General features: G+C 43.3%; 1 protein-coding gene across 23 annotated transcripts in view; it reads left to right on the forward strand.

The window, feature by feature from the left end:
* Positions 1-19,326, forward strand: part of TSNARE1 (t-SNARE domain containing 1) — a 449,654-nt gene that overhangs the window by 186,371 nt on the left and 243,957 nt on the right. For all 23 annotated transcript variants that reach the window (XR_015283186.1, XM_086877018.1, XM_086877108.1 and 20 more), the window contains 2 exons: positions 15,101-15,191; positions 18,242-18,316. Coding sequence is in view for 22 of the 23 variants with exons in the window: in XM_086877018.1 (XP_086733144.1) it covers positions 15,101-15,191; positions 18,242-18,316 (166 nt within the window). In the remaining variant the exon portion in view is untranslated. The remainder of the gene's footprint in view (positions 1-15,100; positions 15,192-18,241; positions 18,317-19,326) is intronic.

Raw genomic sequence — 19,326 nt, forward strand, 5'->3', positions numbered from 1 at the left:
CTCAAGTGACTGTAGACCTCAGTTAAGGAAAATGGTGGGATTCATTCCTGTCTTATCACTTACCCATGCTGACTTCATGCCTCCAGCTTGCTTACTTTGCACCTTCTCAGCAATTCTGGGGTAAGGGGAAGGGATCCAGGTGAATGCTCCAGCCAGAGGACAGTGTACAACTTGTGGGTTGACAGCAGAACTGATGGGTGCTGCTCTCTGTGCAGGAATCGCCAGCCTGGAGAGCAAAGGAGCTTTAAGGAAAGGAAAACTGCCTGTCTCCATGGAACTGGTGTTTTTAGACCCATGGAAGGAGCAGACACTGAATTCCTGCATGCTTTTAAGTAACTAGAGAGCCACAGTCTGTGTTTTGGTGGCTCCAGGGTGGAGCAGTCCTGGATAAGAGGTGTTTGGGTGGGTGGCTTGGTTGTTAAATACATCAGTAGTTATGGGTCTATCTCACTCAGTGTTTGTGTTTTGTTCAGCTGGGAGAAGTCCTGAAAGAAGAAAAAAAAACCTAACCAAAAGCTGGTTTGGGATTTGGGATATCTGATACTGGCTGATTTCTCTCAGTTAAAGAATTAACACAGGATAGTAATGAATCCCTTTCCAGCCACTCTGCCCCAACCTGGAGCACTGCAGGGGGTGTTGTGACCCAAGGGCAGGACATTACAGGTAATGAATTATCCCAACTTTTAATTTCAGTGGTTTTATTCAGAAAGCTATGGGTTTATTGATTCAAATCACTCAGAAGCAGCCCATTAGTTAGGAGTTGACATGTGCCTCCTGTTGCTACCACAGCACACACCGAGAGATTTTAGTGAGCTGACAAGGAGGGGAAAGCCTCTTTCTGCTCTATAATAGCTGAGCCATCCCCATTTATCCAAGATCTCATGTGTCTGAAATCCTCCAGATTTTCACTCTACTCCAGAAGCCCATTTTCAGGTGAACAAACTCTTCTGTTCCTCCAGGAAGGAAAATGAGAAAAAATATATTTAGGATTACTCCCTTTAGCTTCTTGCATTTCAGCTTTGACCCTGTTTTGATGTAAAATCCTTTTATTTAAAAAGGAAAGGTCAGTCACATGCTTCAGTAGCATCTCTCCTGTGGTGCTTTGGTCCTTTAATGGATATTGCTGCTGAATTCATTTAGGGAACTTGTCAGCTGGATCCATGTGCTCAACTTTTTGGCAGCTGTTGCATAAACTTAGCACACTTAACCATTTTGTATGAAAGCCTGTTTTTAAGCACTAAGGCTGCAAGGAGACACATTTGGGCTGCTCCATCTGCTTTTACAGTGCACTGAGTGTGACATTCTCTGTTTTCTTCTCTTTTTGGGTTCCTACCTGCACAAATGCAATGTGATTTTCACCACATGATTTTAAATATGTAATTTCCTACCCTGGTTACGTTTACAATGGCTCATGTTGAAGCAAGGCAACAGAGAATCAGTCTCTGGAATTTTTTATTCTGCACATGGGCCTCGATTCATGGAGAGGAGGAACATTATTGATCTTTCATTAGGTCATTTTCTTTCAAGCACCTGCATTGGACTCTTAACGGTGGTTCTTAAGCTGAATCCATTTTCCCCCTAGAGAACACATTTGCTATCAGCAGCAGAGGTTTCTGATAACGGGGGCTCACTGTTTTCACATTTGAATGGATTGGAACACTTGGATATTTCCCTTGGCCCTCCCTGTAAACAGAGAGTTGCTGTATCTGAGTTCATTAAATGCTTCATCCATTTCCTTCTGCCAGCAGAAAGAGGGTTTTGCCTTACCTGAAACAAACCTCAGAGCCTGGTGATTTGTAATGGACTCTTCCTTTGGTCTTTTATTCTGTTTGTTTATCCTTTTTTTATCTATTTGTACCCTTTTCTTACTAGGGCAGGATCTCTTTGAAGTTTAATTTTTTGGACGACCAGTGGTGCATTTTAATTGTTGTGGAGCACAAGTCCTCCTGGCCACAGCCTGAGGGATCTTGTCATGGACCAGGGGTGGTGATTTGCACAACTCCTGTAATAGCAGTGCCTTTTGGGTGCTGGTGCAAAATTTATTGCCCCACAAAATGGGGTCTTCATTCACATGGCCGCTCTAGCGCGTGTTTTATGGGCCAATAAAGTGCCTTGTGTTTTTGTAATCTAAGTGCTCGTCTGCTTTATGGTCTGATGTCACTTGCAGGGTGGTGGGGAAGAACGACTTCTGGCACGCTGGAAATTATGCATTATTGTCACCTGAGAGCCTGGAGGATCTTTAAAGTAATGAAATGTGGATCTGATGAGCAGAGGAGTCTCACCAGTGGCATTTCTTTTAAGATTTTTGCCTGTTTTGGAAACGTAATCATTCCTGAAAAGAGACAGATACATCTATCTGCCTGCTAAATTAAAGTGTTGCTCAAAAGGCAGTGCCAGGCAGAGGGGAATGTAAGGTGAATGGAAAGGACAGCGAAGGAGAAAGAAAAGCATTTAGAGATTTAGACTCTCTATTTTGAGTGCATTGCACTCTGTGTGGGATAAATATATTAATTTGCCTTGTACTTCACAGCTTGCCCTTATGTTCAGAAAGTTGCAGAGATGTCAGATTTAAAGAGGCATATGAAGTATAAGGAATAGAGCAATAGGTGGCAAGTAGGCTGCTGAGATCCATTTCTCTTCCCAGCACAATTCCTTCCAGTCATCTCCGTGCTTCTGAGAAAGTGCACTGTGAAAACAAATAAAACCACAACAAAAAAACTCCTGCTCTCAAGTAAACATATTTTAAAGCTGATTCCTGCCTTTTATTGTGTTCACATTTTTCTGTTCTCCCGTCTTCTGCTCAAAAAAAAAAAAAAAAAAATCAGAAAAAATAGATCTTGGCACAAACGCCTCAAGGGAGTGTGTTCAGAAAGCGCCAGCACTGTTACCAACATCGACTTTTACACTTCACTTTGTACTTTAAAATGTCTCTTTCCTCCAGCTGACCTCCCTCTCTGCATAGCACTGTACTCCAGAACCCCTTCCAGGAGAAGAGGAGGTGGAGGGGAGAGAAAAGACAAAGTTGTGGAGCACTTGGGGTTTGCCCTTGCTGTGGAGTTGAGGGAGCTGCAGGTACAGGAGATTCAGTGTGAGCAGAAATGGCACTGGTGGAGCAGAGAGCCCCAACCCACAGGACATGGAGCAGTTAAAGTTGCTCTCTGCAGCAGTGGAAGTGATCACCTTCAGAAGGAGTCATGAAGGTATTTTTTTTTCTGTCTGAAGCAGCAGCAGTTCACAGCTTCCCATTCTGGTCCCAATATTTTTGCACCAGGCAGGCTGAGAGCTACAGGTCTGGCTCAGGAGACGATAGTGGGTGTAAATGTGGGATGAATTTTAGGTGGATGAGGAAGTGGTTTGGACATCTCCTATCAAGGAAAATGTGATCAGAGGACCAGACTGAGAAGTCCTAGCAACTTTCCTTGGTTGCTGGAGCTGGACAGGCGAGGGGTGGGAGTGACCATGCTTTATAAATATGTGAGGATGTGATGGGGCAGGAGGTCCTGTCCTAGCTCAGGTGATGTGGCTGGGGAAATGTTTGGGGAATGCAGAACCACAGAATGGGTCAGGCTGGAAGGCACCACAGTGGGGTCATCTGGTCCCACCCTCCTGCTCAAGCAAGAACACTTGGCACAGGAATTCCATGTGGCTCTGGAATATCTCCGGAGAGGAAGACTCTGCTCTCTGTCTGGATGATCTATTCCAGTGCTCAGAAAGAAGTTCTTCCTCATGTTTAGGTGGAACTTCCTTGGCATCAGTTCCTGCCTGTTCCTCTTGTCCCATTGCTGGGCACACCGAGCAGAGCCTGCTCCCTGCTCTGAGCCCTCCCTGCAGACACTGACAGGGATGAGGTCTCCTCTCACTTCTCTTTTCTTGGGGCTGAACAGCCCCAGCTGCCTCAGCATTTTCTTCTCCAGTCCCCAAATCATCCTCACCACCCTTCACTGGCCCCATTCCAGAAGCTCCATGTACTGAGGAGCCCAGAACTGGACACAGCACTCTGCATGGACCTCACCTCCTCGCCAGGGCTGAGGAGATTTACATGGGAATTTGGAATTTGGCATCGGGGTTTAGGGAGATTGATATAAAAAAAAAGTATAGTAGCAAACTCTTGGTGTGAAATTATTTGGGTTATTTTTTTTTGTTTGTTTATTTTAGGAATTAGAGGACTTGTGGATGGTGTTTGGTTTTGGTGAAGTTCATATTGCTGGGGGTGTGGAAATGGTTAAGAGGGAAAATTTAGTTCCTTCTTCGTAGAATATGTGAGAGAGAGGGTTGGGACCAGTGAGGTGAAATTGGGACATAAATAAAGCATTTTAAGACTGTGGTTTTGGGTGATATAAAGGGGTCTGTCTGTGTAATGAGAGGTCCAAAAGATGCTTTTCTGTTTAGAAGGATATGGACTCTATGGATGAACCGTGTTTGAAGCAGGATTTGTTCGTGAGGTAGCATTTAAATCCTAGGTGAATAAACCCAAAATTATCTTGTCCCACCTGAATGGAGTTTCCAGATGGAAAAGAAGGAGATGCCAGGAGAAACCCAACTTGTGGATCCAAAAACATCTGTTTAGAAGCCAAGAGCTGTGCCATTGCCTCTGCCAGTAATGATACTAAAGTATCAAATAGCGCAGGAGTTGGCTAAATGTTGGATTTCTTTGCATGTTGCTTAATGTTAGTGGAGTTTGCATCATCTTCAACACCTTTTTTAAGTACCAATCCATTTGCATTGCACAGACAGTTTAAATAATTGATATTTAGAGTGCAATATTTACTAACATTAGTGTGGAGGTTTATGAAGTCTTTTTATAATGCCTAAAATGTGCATTTCTAACAAACCTGGTGTCCCCAGTGCCGTTGTTTTGAAAGATTGCCTTCCTATTCTCCATCAAGAAAACCAGTGTGAATCAAACCTTCCTCCAGTCTGGTCTATGAGCTTTATGGTGACATTTCCTTCATTTATAATCTGGGATGAAATTTGGGATCAGGATAACAAATGAACACCCTGAACACCCCAGCACCTGATTCCTGCCAGGGCTGTGCTCGAAGCCACCGTGTCTGTGCACTGCTGCAGGGCTCTGGGTATTTGTCTGCTGGTTCTTCAAGCTGACTTTCTTGGGGATGATAAACCACCTGGCTCTGCTCTTTGGACTGCAAAAGAATTGCTTGGTCATTGCCTTTCTGTTTAGATTTCCTGCTAGTCCAAGGGTGGACATTTTTCACGGCTGTATGAGACAGCCTGTTTGCTCCACATTGACAATTCCAGGGGCACAATTGCTGCTAATGCCTTTTCCTTCTCACTTAAATCCTGATGGAGGAACCGGGTTTGGGCACATCACTTAATTTAAGCATACACACAGGAGCATTTGTGCTTTAATGCCCCTAACTAGAAATACACAAATAACCACAGCCAGCTGAAAAGTGTCTGGAGCTGTTTGTTTGCCTTTGATTTCTTGCTCACTTCACAAAATAACAAAACTCATCGCAGTCGTTTGAGTGAAATGGATTCATTTTTCAATTAAAATTACCTGGGTTTAAGCAATGTTGGGTTTTTTTTTGTTTTTTGGGTTTCTTTTTTAATGAAACATGTATTTTCTGGGATGAAAATGCCTACATCTCAGAAACTGATGTGATTTTTTGCCTTTTTGCAGATGTTTGCTCTGCGTGCTCTCGCCACTGAAAAAAATTTGGTGGCAAGAAAACAAATGAACCAGCAAAAACAACTTTTAAGATCAAAATAAAGCCTAAAAAAATCTACATCTCTCTTCACCAAAACTTTTCATCCTCCAAGTACTGGCTCTTTTATTAACCAGTGGTTTTACAATGGTTCCATTGTAATTTCTCAAGGAAAGCTGAAGCAATCGATCATTCATTCACATCAGTAAAGTACCCTACATCTTTGCTTTTCACAGTGCCCTATTGAGTATTGAATGCATGTGAAATGCTAAAACTAGGAGAGGGAGTGTGGGAAGTCTAATAGACTACATTAATCCACAGTGCCATTTATCTCCTGTCCATTTGTCCCTGTCTTTCCTACCTGTGTGTCTGTCTGTGTGTGCAGGGAACTTTCTGGCACATCTGAGTACCCTCAAAGCAATATTTGTGATTCTATGTTCAAACACAAGCTAATCTCTCCAGGAGCATAAATTATGAGTAAACTTGTTTAAGCAGATACATCAGTCACCATTTTTATCTCCTTGAAGTCCTTGGGATTTGTTGTATTTTGGATTTTGAGTCTGTAGCTTCCGGCCTGTGTTCTGCAAAGGACACGCTGTTTAAGAGGGAGTTTGCTTTTGTTGGAGTCCACACACAAAGAGATTTGAGGATGAAACTAAGACAACATTCACATCTCTGCCATTCCAGGGAAGGGGGATTTTTCATCATAGAGTCATTGACTGGTTTGGGTTGGAAGGGACCTTAAAAACCACATTGCTCCAACCCCCCTGCTGTGGGCAGGGACACCTTCCACCAGTTTCTAAAGCTCTTTTACAGTACAGATTTTTTTTCTCTGTATTTCTGGACTGCAAGCAGGGCTCAGGATGTCTTTTAGTTCTCCCTGTCTCTCCCTGCAAGTTGACTTAATTCCTTCTACAGAGCCCTGAACACAGCGACCCTGAGCTTTCTGGAGGGAGGAAGGAAAGGAAAGGAAAGGAAAGGAAAGGAAAGGAAAGGAAAGGAAAGGAAAGGAAAGGAAAGGAAAGGAAAGGAAAGGAAAGGAAAGGAAAGGAAAGGAAAGGAAAGGAAAGGAAAGGAAAGGAAAGGAAAGGAAAGGAAAGGAAAGGAAAGGAAAGGAAAGGAAAGGAAAGGAAAGGAAAGGAAAGGAAAGGAAAGGAAAGGAAAGGAAAGGAAAGGAAAGGAAAGGAAAGGAAAGGAAAGGAAAGGAAAGGAAAGGAAAGGAAAGGAAAGGAAAGGAAAGGAAAGGAAAGGAAAGGAAAGGAAAGGAAAGGAAAGGAAAGGAAAGGAAAGGAAAGGAAAGGAAAGGAAAGGAAATGGGGAGGGAGGGAAAGGAAAGGAAAGGGGGAGGGAGGGAGGGAGGGAGGGAGGGAGGGAGGGAGGGAGGGAGGGAGGGAGGGAGGGAGGAAGGAAGGAAGGAAGGAAGGAAGGAAGGAAGGAAGGAAGGAAGGAAGGAAGGAAGGAAGGAAGGAAGGAAGGAAGGAAGGAAGGAAGGAAGGAAGGAAGGAAGGAAGGAAGGAAGGAAGGAAGGAAGGAAGGAAGGAAGGAAGGAAGGAAGGAAGGAAGGAAGGAAGGAAGGAAGGAAGGAAGGAAGGAAGGAAGGAAGGAAGGAAGGAAGGAAGGAAGGAAGGAAGGAAGGAAGGAAGGAAGGAAGGAAGGAAGGAAGGAAGGAAGGAAGGAAGGAAGGAAGGAAGGAAGGAAGGAAGGAAGGAAGGAAGGAAGGAAGGAAGGAAGGAAGGAAGGAAGGAAGGAAGGAAGGAAGGAAGGAAGGAAGGAAGGAAGGAAGGAAGGAAGGAAGGAAGGAAGGAAGGAAGGAAGGAAGGAAGGAAGGAAGGAAGGAAGGAAGGAAGGAAGGAAGGAAGGAAGGAAGGAAGGAAGGAAGGAGTGATAACAGCTCTGTGTTGGTTGTGTGTTGCTCAGGTGGTTTCTGTGATTGCTCTGCTGCTGAGAATTGCTGCAGGAACACATCCCGGTGACCTTTCCGTGACAGATGTTGAGCCGGGGTCTCCTCGTTAATGCAGGAATGTGAAAGGCACGGCAGAATTAGAAAGCACAGGCAAAACCATTAGAGCGGTCACAGTTTTGGTGCCGTTTATCTCGGGGCTCTGAAAGGATTATCGGGGCAATTCCAGAAATTCGGGTGAATATTAAGAGCTCACGGAGGGCAGCTGAGGTCCTTGGGCTGGGAAGGGAGGGATATGTTTGATTTTTTTTTCAGAAATCTGGTGCAGGACCATGGTTTACCTCAGCACAATCGAAGTTGCAAGAATAGGTAAAAAAGAAATAAACAGTTTAATCAGCACCTGGAAAAAAAAAATAAAATTATAACTATCATGATCAGTAGGCACCAGGGTTCATCAAAAATGAAATTATAGCAAATTAAATTAATTTCTGCCTCTCATAAGCTAAGAGGCTTACTGCATAATGAGGGAGAGGGAGGTGTAATACATCTCAAATACTGGTAGGGCGGTTACGAAGGATTCAAGTGGCTCTCCCATTAGGAATGAAAGTGAAACTTTTAAAATTAAAACATACTTGGGAATAGTAAGGGTGGGAGAAAGAAAAACAACGTGAGAGGTGACTAATGGCAGTGACATTGTTGAGCTGCTTCCCAAGGGGTCCTGTTGTGAGAGCTGTCAGCAATGACTTGACAGATGGAGTCTGAGGCGATGCTGAACTGATCTGCAGGTGATGCAGGGTTAAGGGAGGGGGCTCTTAAAGACATTTCTGCAGATAATTTCCTTGAAAAACACAAATCTGAATTTGCTGGTAGTGGTTAATGAATAATGAGCTGCCTGCAGCTGGTCAAATCCTGCAGGGGAGCAAGCATTCTCCTTATTTCAGTAAGAACTGCTTCTTTATTTATGATTATATAATTTTAAGAAGCCGTGATCAAAACGGCATCTAAAAATAGGTATTGAAAAAGCCATGAAAAAATTTGCTAAGGTTCGCAGTTGTGTGATGAAATTTGTGAGGGCTGCTATCTGACAGAAATTCCTGCCTTTTAATGCAGAACCATTGAACAACAGAACTGCAAACCGTGTTCCTCTCTAGAGATGGTATTTCACCCATGTCAGGTGGGTTTGAAATACCTCCTCTTCTTCTCCCACACTGCCACAGACCATCCCCTAAGCTCCTGTAAGAAAAATAGTGCCACGTCTCCTAATACTTTCAAGTGACAGGCAAATTGGAAATCCATGATGCTTTTATTTTAGAATATTGTGTGGCTTGAAACCTGGAAGTAGCAGTCCGTATTTCTCGTGATTTTTACTCTGCTGGATGATTTACACCTATGCAAAGGGGTTTGCTGACAGATCAGAATTAGAGCTCTTATTTTGCTCTGTTGTAAACTATTTCTCAACATGCACAATTAGGTCTTGAAGAAGAAAAAGTGTGGGTGAAAAAAAAGGCTGAGGAAGTCAGTTTAGAGCCAGAATAAATAGATTTAATGTTTTCTCGTTTGATGAAATATATTTAAATAGCCAGTAAATATACTTTAGGGCTGGGTGAAAATTAGTGCAACGACTTAGGCCAGGTTGGATGGGGCCCTGAGGAACCTGATCTAGTGGGTGGCATCCCTGCCCACTGCACAGGGTTTGGTCTCTAAGGTTGCTTTCAACCCAAACCACCCTGTGAGACTGTGATTCTATTCTTCTAAAAAACAGCCTTTCCTTCCTAGTTCATCTTTCTTTGTTTACATTCATAATAAATGCTTAGAGGTGGGAGATGTTCCCTGCATTCATCATGCAGAAACAGAGCCAGTAGTCCTTAATTAGAAAGATGTGTGCTAATGCCTTTACAAACAATTCCCTGGGTGACAGGATGGGTGTTAACATCTTTGAAATGGGTCTTAATGTCTCTATTAACTTCAAGAATTGTTACAGAACCCGGAGAGTTTGGCTCCTGAAACAAGTGAGTCTGCACAAGCCTGAACTTCTGAACTTTGGGGTGAAATTCCAGGTTTAAGGGGAATTTGTGGCAGGTGGTTTGGGAAGGCTGCATCTTCCTGGTACCTCAGGCAATGGGGAAAGGAAGAGAGCAACCTGTGGCTGGGAATTTGGGATAAAAGGAGGCTGCACCCTCCAGAACCTCGAGAGATAAAACCTCTCAAGCCTGTGCTCCAGTGGACTCTCTCCCTTCATTCCAATGTGCCATATTCATTCGAATAAGCCATAAACTTGCAGGACTCCTGTGTCTCCTTTTCACAGCGTGATTTTCCATACATCCCAGAGAATGAGATTTCTGTGATTCTCTAGAGTGCAGTGATCTAAGGCAGAAAATTCCTACATTTGTAGGAATTTGTAGAAAATTTCCATCCTATGGAGGAGTGTTTCAGCATCCTCATGATGGAAAGAGGAGGGGCAGACACTGATCTCACTGGTGACCAGTGACAGGAGCAGAGGGAATGGCTGCAGCTGTGTCAGGGAAGGCTTAGGTTGGATATCAGGAAAAGGTTTTTCCCCAAAAAGGTCGTGGAGCACTGGAACAGGCTTCCCAAGGAATGGTCATGGCCCCAAGCCTGCTCAGGGAGCATTTGAACAATCAGGGTCAGGGTGGGATTGTTGGGATTGTCCTGTGCAGGGCCAGGAGTTGGGTTTGGATGATCCTCGTGGGTCCCTTCCAGCTCAGGATATCCTTGGATTCTCTGGTTCTGCTGTAGGATCATCCTGGCTGTGTAGGATAAACCACAAGGCTGGGTCACCACTCAAGTGTGGATTCTCTGCATCATTTCAGAGGTGCTATTGAAGGTTGGAATGGGAGCTTCAGACAAAGTTTATTAGAGAGGCTCCCATTGAGTCATGAGGTGCAGAGAGGATCCCTTTTCTTTCTAAACTCCTCAGAGAGGAGCAGCTGGATCCAGGCTTGTACCCAGACTTTGTCAACAGCCTAAGTTTACAACTTTGTCCCTCAGAATTTATTGATACAAATCAGATATCGGTATAAAAATGGATTATTTATTATGATGAATGATTAGACAAACAAACTCAATCAGAATTATTTACTATGCAGCATAAAAGCTAAAACTATTACTATAGTATCAGATAGGATAGTGCACTATATCAAAGCAATATTAAATAAATTATGTTAAAGCTACCAAAACAATCAATTGTTGGAGATTGATGTCACTCACCCAGGGCAATGACTGTGGGTAAATCTCTTTCACTCAGCCACGAGGGACATCCTTGGGGCACATCGCTTACCCAAAGGATGAATCTTCACACACACACTCCCAAGGAGGAATATCTTAGAAGAACCTGCCCTATAGAAAATGGGCTGGACTTTTTTAGTTCACAGGGGCTGGCTGCTGGTCCTGTGCCTGCAGGCCAGCTTAGAGCTCATCTGCCAAATCTCTGCCTCACCATCAGGGTGTTGGTTTGGAACAAAACCCAGCACATGATGCCCCTCTCAGCCCACCACTAATAGCTTGAAAAAAGGGGATTTTTTTGAGGTTTTTGACCACACTCCAGGGCAGAACTTCATGCTACAGGTGTCCCCCTCCACAGGCCACAAAGAATCTTGGATGTGTTTTTAAACATTTATTAGATGAAGAAAGGGGAAAAGCATCCTTAGGATTCATTGCTGTCCCTATGGGCAATGCTGAAGTTTTATCTACGTGTATTTGAGGTTTGCTGGGGTCTGTCTGTTCCCACACCCACCAATCCTTCATAGAACCCATCTGTAAGACAGGAAGGAGATGCCCCGTGGTGTCAATCTCCCTCTGCATATTTAATGCTCTCTATGCATTTCTGTCTCCAGCAGCAATGGAATAAATGTAAATGCAGCTGCTGAACAAACTTCTGCTTGAGCCACAGATCCTGCAGCTCAGTGCTCTGCTCAAAGTACTCTGATTTCACCTCTTTTCGGGTAAGAAGTCTGCAGTAAATATTACAGCAGCTGTGAAAAAGACAAGTTTTGACTTATGCTGAACTATCTGGCTTAACTCTTGACAACACTACTTGGCCACTCTTAAGTGCAAAAAACGACTCCATGGCTGTGCAGTGCCCTGTGCTAAAGGGGATTCTGAATCTGGTGATGTTCAAACCACTACAGCAAAGGTATCTTTGATCTGTGCCCAAAAAGCTCATTATTGCTCTTCCATTAGGGATCAGACAAAAATAAAATAAGCTAGATCTTTTTCTATAAGTGGAAATGGCATTTCCTGCTGGGGCTGGGAAACAAAGCTCTTTGGGATTATTGTAAGTATCGGCAGGCTCGGTGAGGCAGAGAGAACTCCATCCCTGGCTGGTGTTTGCTGTTGCACTTGGGGTCTGATTATTTTTCCGCTGGCTTGGTCATTCATCAAGTGTCTCAAAGAAGCAGCAGAGGCAGAAGTTCAGCTCCTTCCTGGTGTCCCTGCGGATAAAGGGAGCAGCCACCGCCTCATCTGCCTCTTTGCAGCGCTCCTGTTAAAACTGGATAAATAAATTAGAGATGATCATTCAGAGAACAAACTGTGAGCAGCTGGGGATCACGGATTCGCTGGACCGTGCTCCTCCAGCAAAGGAAACAGCAGCCATGGGGAACTCGTAGGCAGCAGTTTGGCATCTCCTGGATTATTTAGTGCATTGTCTTTGCAGTGTTTGTGCAGGCAGAAATGCTCAGCAAGAGATGTTACTCCTCCTAAGAGATGCTTTCTCTGGTGTTTACCCTTCCAGGGTTTGTTTTCAGAGCAGAGCTGTGGAAAGGTAAAACTTTTACTACATTTGTATTGTAGGTACTTGGCAGCTCCACGGATGGAGTATTAGCTTACTGTTGTGTGGAGAACTCTTTTGAGAAGGAAATTTTATTCATCAGAGGCACCCCTTTAATTAACTTCTGCACTTCCATGGGGAGCAGAATATAAGACAGATAATAATACTAATAATACTGTTAATACTAATTATAAAAACAACAAAACCAACAACAACAACGTATCTTGTTACCATTGCAAATTAAAATAAAATATTGCAGGAAGCAGTGTTTTGAGAGGGCTTTTTTAAAAATTAAGATCTCAATAGCATTTAATGTAAATTAAATATAATCTTTGTCTGATTCCTGAGCTCATCTCTGAAACTGAAGAATAAGAAGTTAATTGTGCTGGCAACATAGTGGGAAGTGCCAAAATCAAGCACCAGCATGTTGGTTAAAGTGCATTTTGAATTAAGGGGTGGAAGGCAGAACTTTCATTTTTTTGTACTCCTGCCCCCAGGTTTTTGCAGCAGAGAAAAGTTCGTGCCCAGCACCAATTTATTACATAAGATATCTAACATAAAATTTACAGTACAGTGCAAATGAAGAAGGCTTTATTTAACTTTCAAGGTTGGGAAGGATCAGATGCAAGAGCCTAACAAGCCATTTTACTTTGGGGATGGGGAATTACTGGTATGTAAATCCCTGAGATTTCCTGTGGGCAGATAATTTAATGAGGTCTGCAAAATGGATGTCAACTCCAGCATCTTGCTTTCTGTTAAGAGGAATTAGATATGGAAATCTGAGATTTGAATCTGCTGCTTATAGAATTTGGTAGCAAGATATACTTGATGAAGAGATTGGGGATCAGGCTGACTGTGCACTCCTCAGTGTTAGCAATGTGACAGGATTCAATTCCCAGCTCCCTCTCTTGCAATGGCAGTATGGAACACTTGTCTGTGATAGATATGACCTCTTCCATCTCAAATGAAAAGTGGTGTAATTGCTCAGCTGCTGTGGTGAGTCCTGGGATCATCAGTAAGTGAAGTGCATTTTGATGAATGAACACAGAAATTGTACATTAATTTAAATAAACAGAGGTAATAACTCGTTATTGGATCTGGTTTTGTTTCCATATGGGATTATTTCTCCTCCTTGTGCGGTGCCAAAGGAGTCCATGCCTTCTGTGTGAGTGTTCAACCCTTGACACGCATCTGAATTCCTGTTCTGTAACTAAGAGATGTTGTCCTCATGGTGTACTCAGCTTTCACTTGTATGAACTCAGGTGTAATTTTATTTACTGGGAGGGTGCTGAGGCCCTGGCAGAGGCTGCTCAGAGAAGCTGTGGCTGTCCCATCCCTGGAAGTGTGCAAAGCCAGGTTGGATAGGGTTTGGATCAACTTAGTCCACTGGAAGGTGTCCCTGCCCATGGCTTCCAGTCCATGGAATTGGATGATCTTGGAGGTCCCGTCCGTTCCAGGCCATCCTAGATTCCATGATCCTGGACAGCTTTCCCAACTGCATAAAAACATTGAAGTGGGGGAAAAAAATGCCAAACTTTGGATTAAGACCTCAACAAGAGAGGTCTCTATGTATTTGTCGTTAAGGTTGTGCTTGGTAAAAGCTGTCTGGGGACTGGCCTTGGTCTTCAAAAGAGGTGATGGAAGAGTTGACCCAAGTCTCAGAAGAGGTGCTCTCCATCAGAGCTGACAGAGAAGAAAGAAGGAGGTGAAGAGTCAGGACAAGCCATGGGTCTTCAGGACTGAGGGATGATAAATAGACATTTTGACATTTTTTAATCAAAGAACCTCCATTCACTGCAAATCTCAGCACTCTAAAAAAAAAAAAAAAAAGTACTGAAAAATCAGTCTTTTTGATACAACTGTGGCTCATGCTCATATGTGTCCTCTAAGGGAGAAAACCCCATAATTTTCTCCATGAATAAAATCTCCATGAATATCTTTTCCAAGTATTTATTGAGTTTTTGAACGAAACCTCATGGAAAACCATTTCTTTCTGACTAAAAGGATATAAAGTGCTCTCTGGAGAAGCTTATAAGCTGAGAGTGCTCTGTTGACCTTAGAAAACTTGAGAACTACTGGACTCAGCTAATAAATACCTTTGGGAAGCATTTATGTCTCTTCCCCTTTGTTTGTATGGTCTCAAAGAGCAAGGCCAGCAACCAGTGCTTACAAGGAATAATGGTACTGGAATTTGGGGTGTAAAAGGGAGGGGCACCTGTGGCTGGAGGGGTGAGTGGTTCCTGCCTGTTCCAGTGCTGGTAAAGCAGCTTTGCCCCTTCACATCCTCAGTGCTTTCCTGGAGATACTGTGTCATTAAGGGGTAGGTAAATTTCTCCTGCTCAATTTCAGATTTCTCTCCTGAGAACAATATTTTCCTGGGCAAGCCATCAGCAACTCCCCAGTCCTGCCTCCTGCTGTACAGCCCTTCTTTGAAAATCTGCAATACCAACCATCTCATTCCCTGTCCACCCCCTGTTTTCACCTCATCACTTCCCTTTGAATGGTTCACAGGCATCGTCTTTGTGCTGACAGCAGGAAGAATATTTTGGGCATCTCTTCTCCAGTATTTCCTTCTGGCTTCCATTGCTGGTGAAGACCCAGGACTCCTGCAGCCCTCCTGTGCCTCAGTGTGCTGCTGTTGTTGTGTTGTCTCAATTGCTCTGCAGCTTGATAGATTTCTCCAAGTGTCTCATTATGCAATTAATTTCAATTGCAATTCCCATCATCTCTTCTCTTCTGCAGGCATGCCACCCAGCAGGAGACTAATAAAACCATCACGACTAGCACCAAAGCCATCAAGCAGCTGTCTGAGGTTGTCAGAGGCTCATCCAGGGTATGTGTCAGTCAAGATGCTGTTGGGGGAGAATGATGGGTCTTGTGGAAGGAGGAATAATGAAAATAAGAAGTGGCAGTGGGTACTTTAAAGCTGTTAAGCTCTTTGTCTTGCTATAACTTCCTTTCCTCTCAAACAAGTGTGGTTTTCACTTATAAATGACTCAGGGGAAAACAGCTGCTGACACCAGCTCTCCTCCCAGAACTGGCTCCTGTGGAATTGGAAATCAAAAACTCAACAATGAAGCCTTTGGCCAGTTCACATCTATCTCAGGGTCTCAGTTTGGGTGAAAATGTTGCAGAACTCATCTGGATTCATGAGTTTGGCATTGGTTAAAGACTCAGCTGTGGGTGCACGGGGTGCAGGTGAGTTTGGGAGTCTGTTGAGTGTCTGGGAAAGGTCAAAGCCATGGAATATATCTGGATGTGACACTGATTCAGTGCTGTGTGCTAGTGCAAAGGCAGCTTTGGGGGTAGATAAATACAGACTGTGGCCAGATCAGAGCAGGATTTTAAATTAGAATTTATAATTCTACTTGATTTCTGCTACATTCTTGCTTCCAGCATCGACATGATTTCTAAGTCAGGAACTTTCCTGAGTTCATGTTTTATTCTCACTCACTACCTGCCATTTTCCAAAGTCCTGTGTTACTTCAACTCTGTTTTCCCTGACCTTCCACCTAGAAATAAGACTGCTCTAAACACACAACTCATCTCTGACCAAGTGGTTTTTACAGCCTGGATTTGTGGCACTTGCCAACAGGCAGTTGAGATAAGGATTTAAAACTTGGATCACCTCAGGGTTCCTTGGTAACCTGTGAAGGACCACATGCAATTCAGCCTGACTTAAAAAAAAAAATAAAATAAAAATGAATGGGTGATGGTCTTCTCCAGAGGATGGGGAGGGAAGGCTGGAATGACTGTTTCCACATGTAGACATCAAGATTAATACAAGAATAATTTTTGACAAATCGCTTTGACTAGTGATGGATGGCAAGGACTGTTTGTTTTGTTTATTTTTTTTTTTTTCATTTTCTTGCATAATTACATCTGAGCTTGATGAAACAGAAGAGGATGCCCTGGAGATATGGGAATCTGGGCAATTTTTTTTATTTTTTATTTTTTTTGTGCTGATCTCCAGGTTCTATTTCGTGACATAAATTGTGTCCAAAGGGGAATCAGGCAAGGTCACATTAAACCCAATTTCAGTGCCACACAAGAATGTCATTATTTGCCCTTGAAGCCCATGGGGACTCTCAGGAGAAGAGGTTTTACTGTCATGGGGAGAAAAATGCAAAGCTGAAGGGAAAATATTTAAGAGCTGAAGGAAATAGACACCGAAACAATTTCAGTAATATGAGGAATAAATTTGCTGCTCTCTATTACGTTGTATAATAACTTTTTTCTGCTCACTTTTCAATTAATTGAACTTTCTTTTTTTTCTTTAACTCTTCTAATAGTGGAGTTTTAGTAATTAAACCTACAAATTTTGATAGAAAGCTTGTAGCCGCTGTCCCTTACATAGAATAAATTGTTCTGGTGGATATTGGCTGCTGGTCAGTAAGTCCCTCTTGGGAATCTGTGTAGCACTGCAAACTCTCCTCCCATAAAATTACTCACAGCATGAAAAGCCTTACAGAGCTTTATAGTCAGTCCTCACCAATCCATTTTTTTGTGGATTGCTTTGCATGCACACACAGGAAAAAAAAAAGCCTTTTTTATCCCCTTTCTTCCTTATTTTCCACCAGAAATGCACTGCCAGCGAGATGCAATATGGGACTTTCTCTGAGTTCCCATAAATCTCCAAGTGCTGCTGGAGGTGTTGGAGTCAGGATGCCCAGCTGAGCAAATTGATAGTATTGCAGGAGCAAAGATGCTGCTCTAAGTGGATCAGTGTGCTACAAGGCAGGAGACTGATGGAAAATGGCTCTTTTAGGGCTTCATTCCAAACTAACCTCAAAGGATGTGAATGGAGGTAGACCTGGAATTCCATTTTTTTGGTAGGGTGAGTGCTGGAGCATAAGATCAGCTCTCCAGGGTGACAATCTTATCTTACTTTGCATGTGGAACAAACCTAACATTTATGGACCTTAATCTGTAGAATGGAAATGATGATACTTGCCCTGCTCTAAAAATGGTTTTAAATCTTTAGATGAGGAACTGGGATATTTCTTGGTGTGTGAAAATGCTGCCATTAAAATTAAAAATGTTTATCCCATCTTTTATAAAATCTACTTTTGCAGTCCCAAGCAGTTTTCTGAAGCAGCTGAAATGGCTGGAAAGTGAACGTTTCTGCTCAGTGGCTTTAGTGTAGATTTGGTTTTGTTTTTCACTTGTCTTTTAAGGTGACATCCCACTTCCTTGCAGCATTTCCCTCTGTAAAATCTGGACATCTGAGCTCCTGCACATGTGAAATCTGAAATCCAGAGCACAGAACAGTTTTGTTTGGGTTTGTTCATTCCTTCTGAGAGCAGAGATTTGGAAGCATGTTGGATATTTGCATCAGGCTCTGTTCATCCTTCCAAGAAGAGATTTTTTGTTGTTTTGTTGGGTTTTTTTTAAACATAGATTGAAATCCTTCTGGAGCAAGTTCCAGCCATAAAAGCAGTGACATTTGGGTCACTTCAAGTTTTGGAAACCATGAAGATAAGTTGGTTTCTGACAGTCATAAAGGAGGGGAGATGTTGTGGCTGATTGACTTATCAAATCCAGTAAATCTCCCAAATGATGCAATCAATTCTATCATTATTTGTCATCTGAAAAAATAACTTTTTATAGAAAGACTCCTTCAGTTATTTTCTCCAATGCTATCTTGAATATCCAAAGTGGAATTTTTTAATTTAACTTGGACTGAAAGACCAAATCATCACATTTCCTAAAATAAAATCCACTTGGCCCAGTGTGATTGATTCTTTTAGGACACCATTTATGCTCACCGTATTTATTTGGTATCTCCCACCAGGACAATTTCCCGTGGTTGCAGACAGAGCCTTACTACTGGATTTATCTCTGACAGATCTGCTAACCACCCTTCTTTTTTTCCCAATGCAGCAAGAACGGCTTCAGCTGGACAGGCTGAAGAACCAGCTGTCAGATGCCATCCAGAGATACGGAGCTGTGCAGAAAGTGAGTGTCTCTCTTGCTTCCACTCTCCCATCTGTGAATCTGGGGATGTGTTAGGTGTGAGTGTAACCTCTGGGAGCCTGAAGTATCTCCACAGGGCTGCTAGTGAATAGTTTCTTCCCTCTTTTCTTTCTTTGTCGGTTGAGCAATCATAGTGTCATAGAATTAAGGTTGGAAAAAAACTTTTAAGGTCATCAAATCCAATCATCAACTCAGCACCACTTGAACCATCTCTTTAAGGGTTATACCCACACATTTACTGAACACTTGCAGGGTCTCCACCACTTCCCTGGGCGACCTGTTCCAGTGCTTGACAAGCTTTTCTCTGCTGAAATGTTCCCAAATATCCAATCTAAACCTCCCCTGGGGCAGCTTGAGGCTGTTTCCTCTTGTCCTGTCCCTTGTTCCCTGGGAGAAGACATTGATCCTCACCTGGCTACACCCTCCTGTCAGGGAGTTGTAGAGAGTGATGTCTCCCTGAGCCTCCTTTTCTCCAGGCTGAGCCCCTTTCCCAGCTCCCCCAGCTGCTCCTGGTGCTCCAGACCCTTCCCCAGCTCTGTTCCCTTCCCCAGACACTCTCCAGCCCCTCAGTGTCCTTCTTGTGAGTGGCCCAAAACTGACCCCAGGATTTGAGGTCTGGCCTCCCCAGTACCAAATTCAGGGGGAAGCATTTCCCCTGGCTCAGCCATGACATTATTTTGGTGTGCCTCCACTCTTGGGGGAGAAGGAGAGGTGATTGCACAGTTCACCTCTCCTGCTTGCAGAAAATGTTAACTCAAATGTTACCCCACTTCTGTCTCTGCTCTGCTGTTTGGCTGTGCCAGAAAGTTTCCAGGCACGTCTTGTGGTTGGGATCTGTCACCAAGATCAAGCTGTTTAATAAAACAAACAAAGCCTGAACTCCAGTTCCTTCATTTTCTTCTTACTCACCCTCTTTACCCTGGGGAGGCTCTGCTGATAAGCAGATTTGCTTTGCTTTTAAACACTGTAGTAATGACTTAAATTTAGCATCC

The sequence above is a fragment of the Cyanistes caeruleus genome, chromosome 1, assembly GCF_971803275.1.
Source record: "Cyanistes caeruleus chromosome 1, bCyaCae1.hap1.1, whole genome shotgun sequence".
Taxonomy (NCBI): domain Eukaryota; kingdom Metazoa; phylum Chordata; class Aves; order Passeriformes; family Paridae; genus Cyanistes; species Cyanistes caeruleus.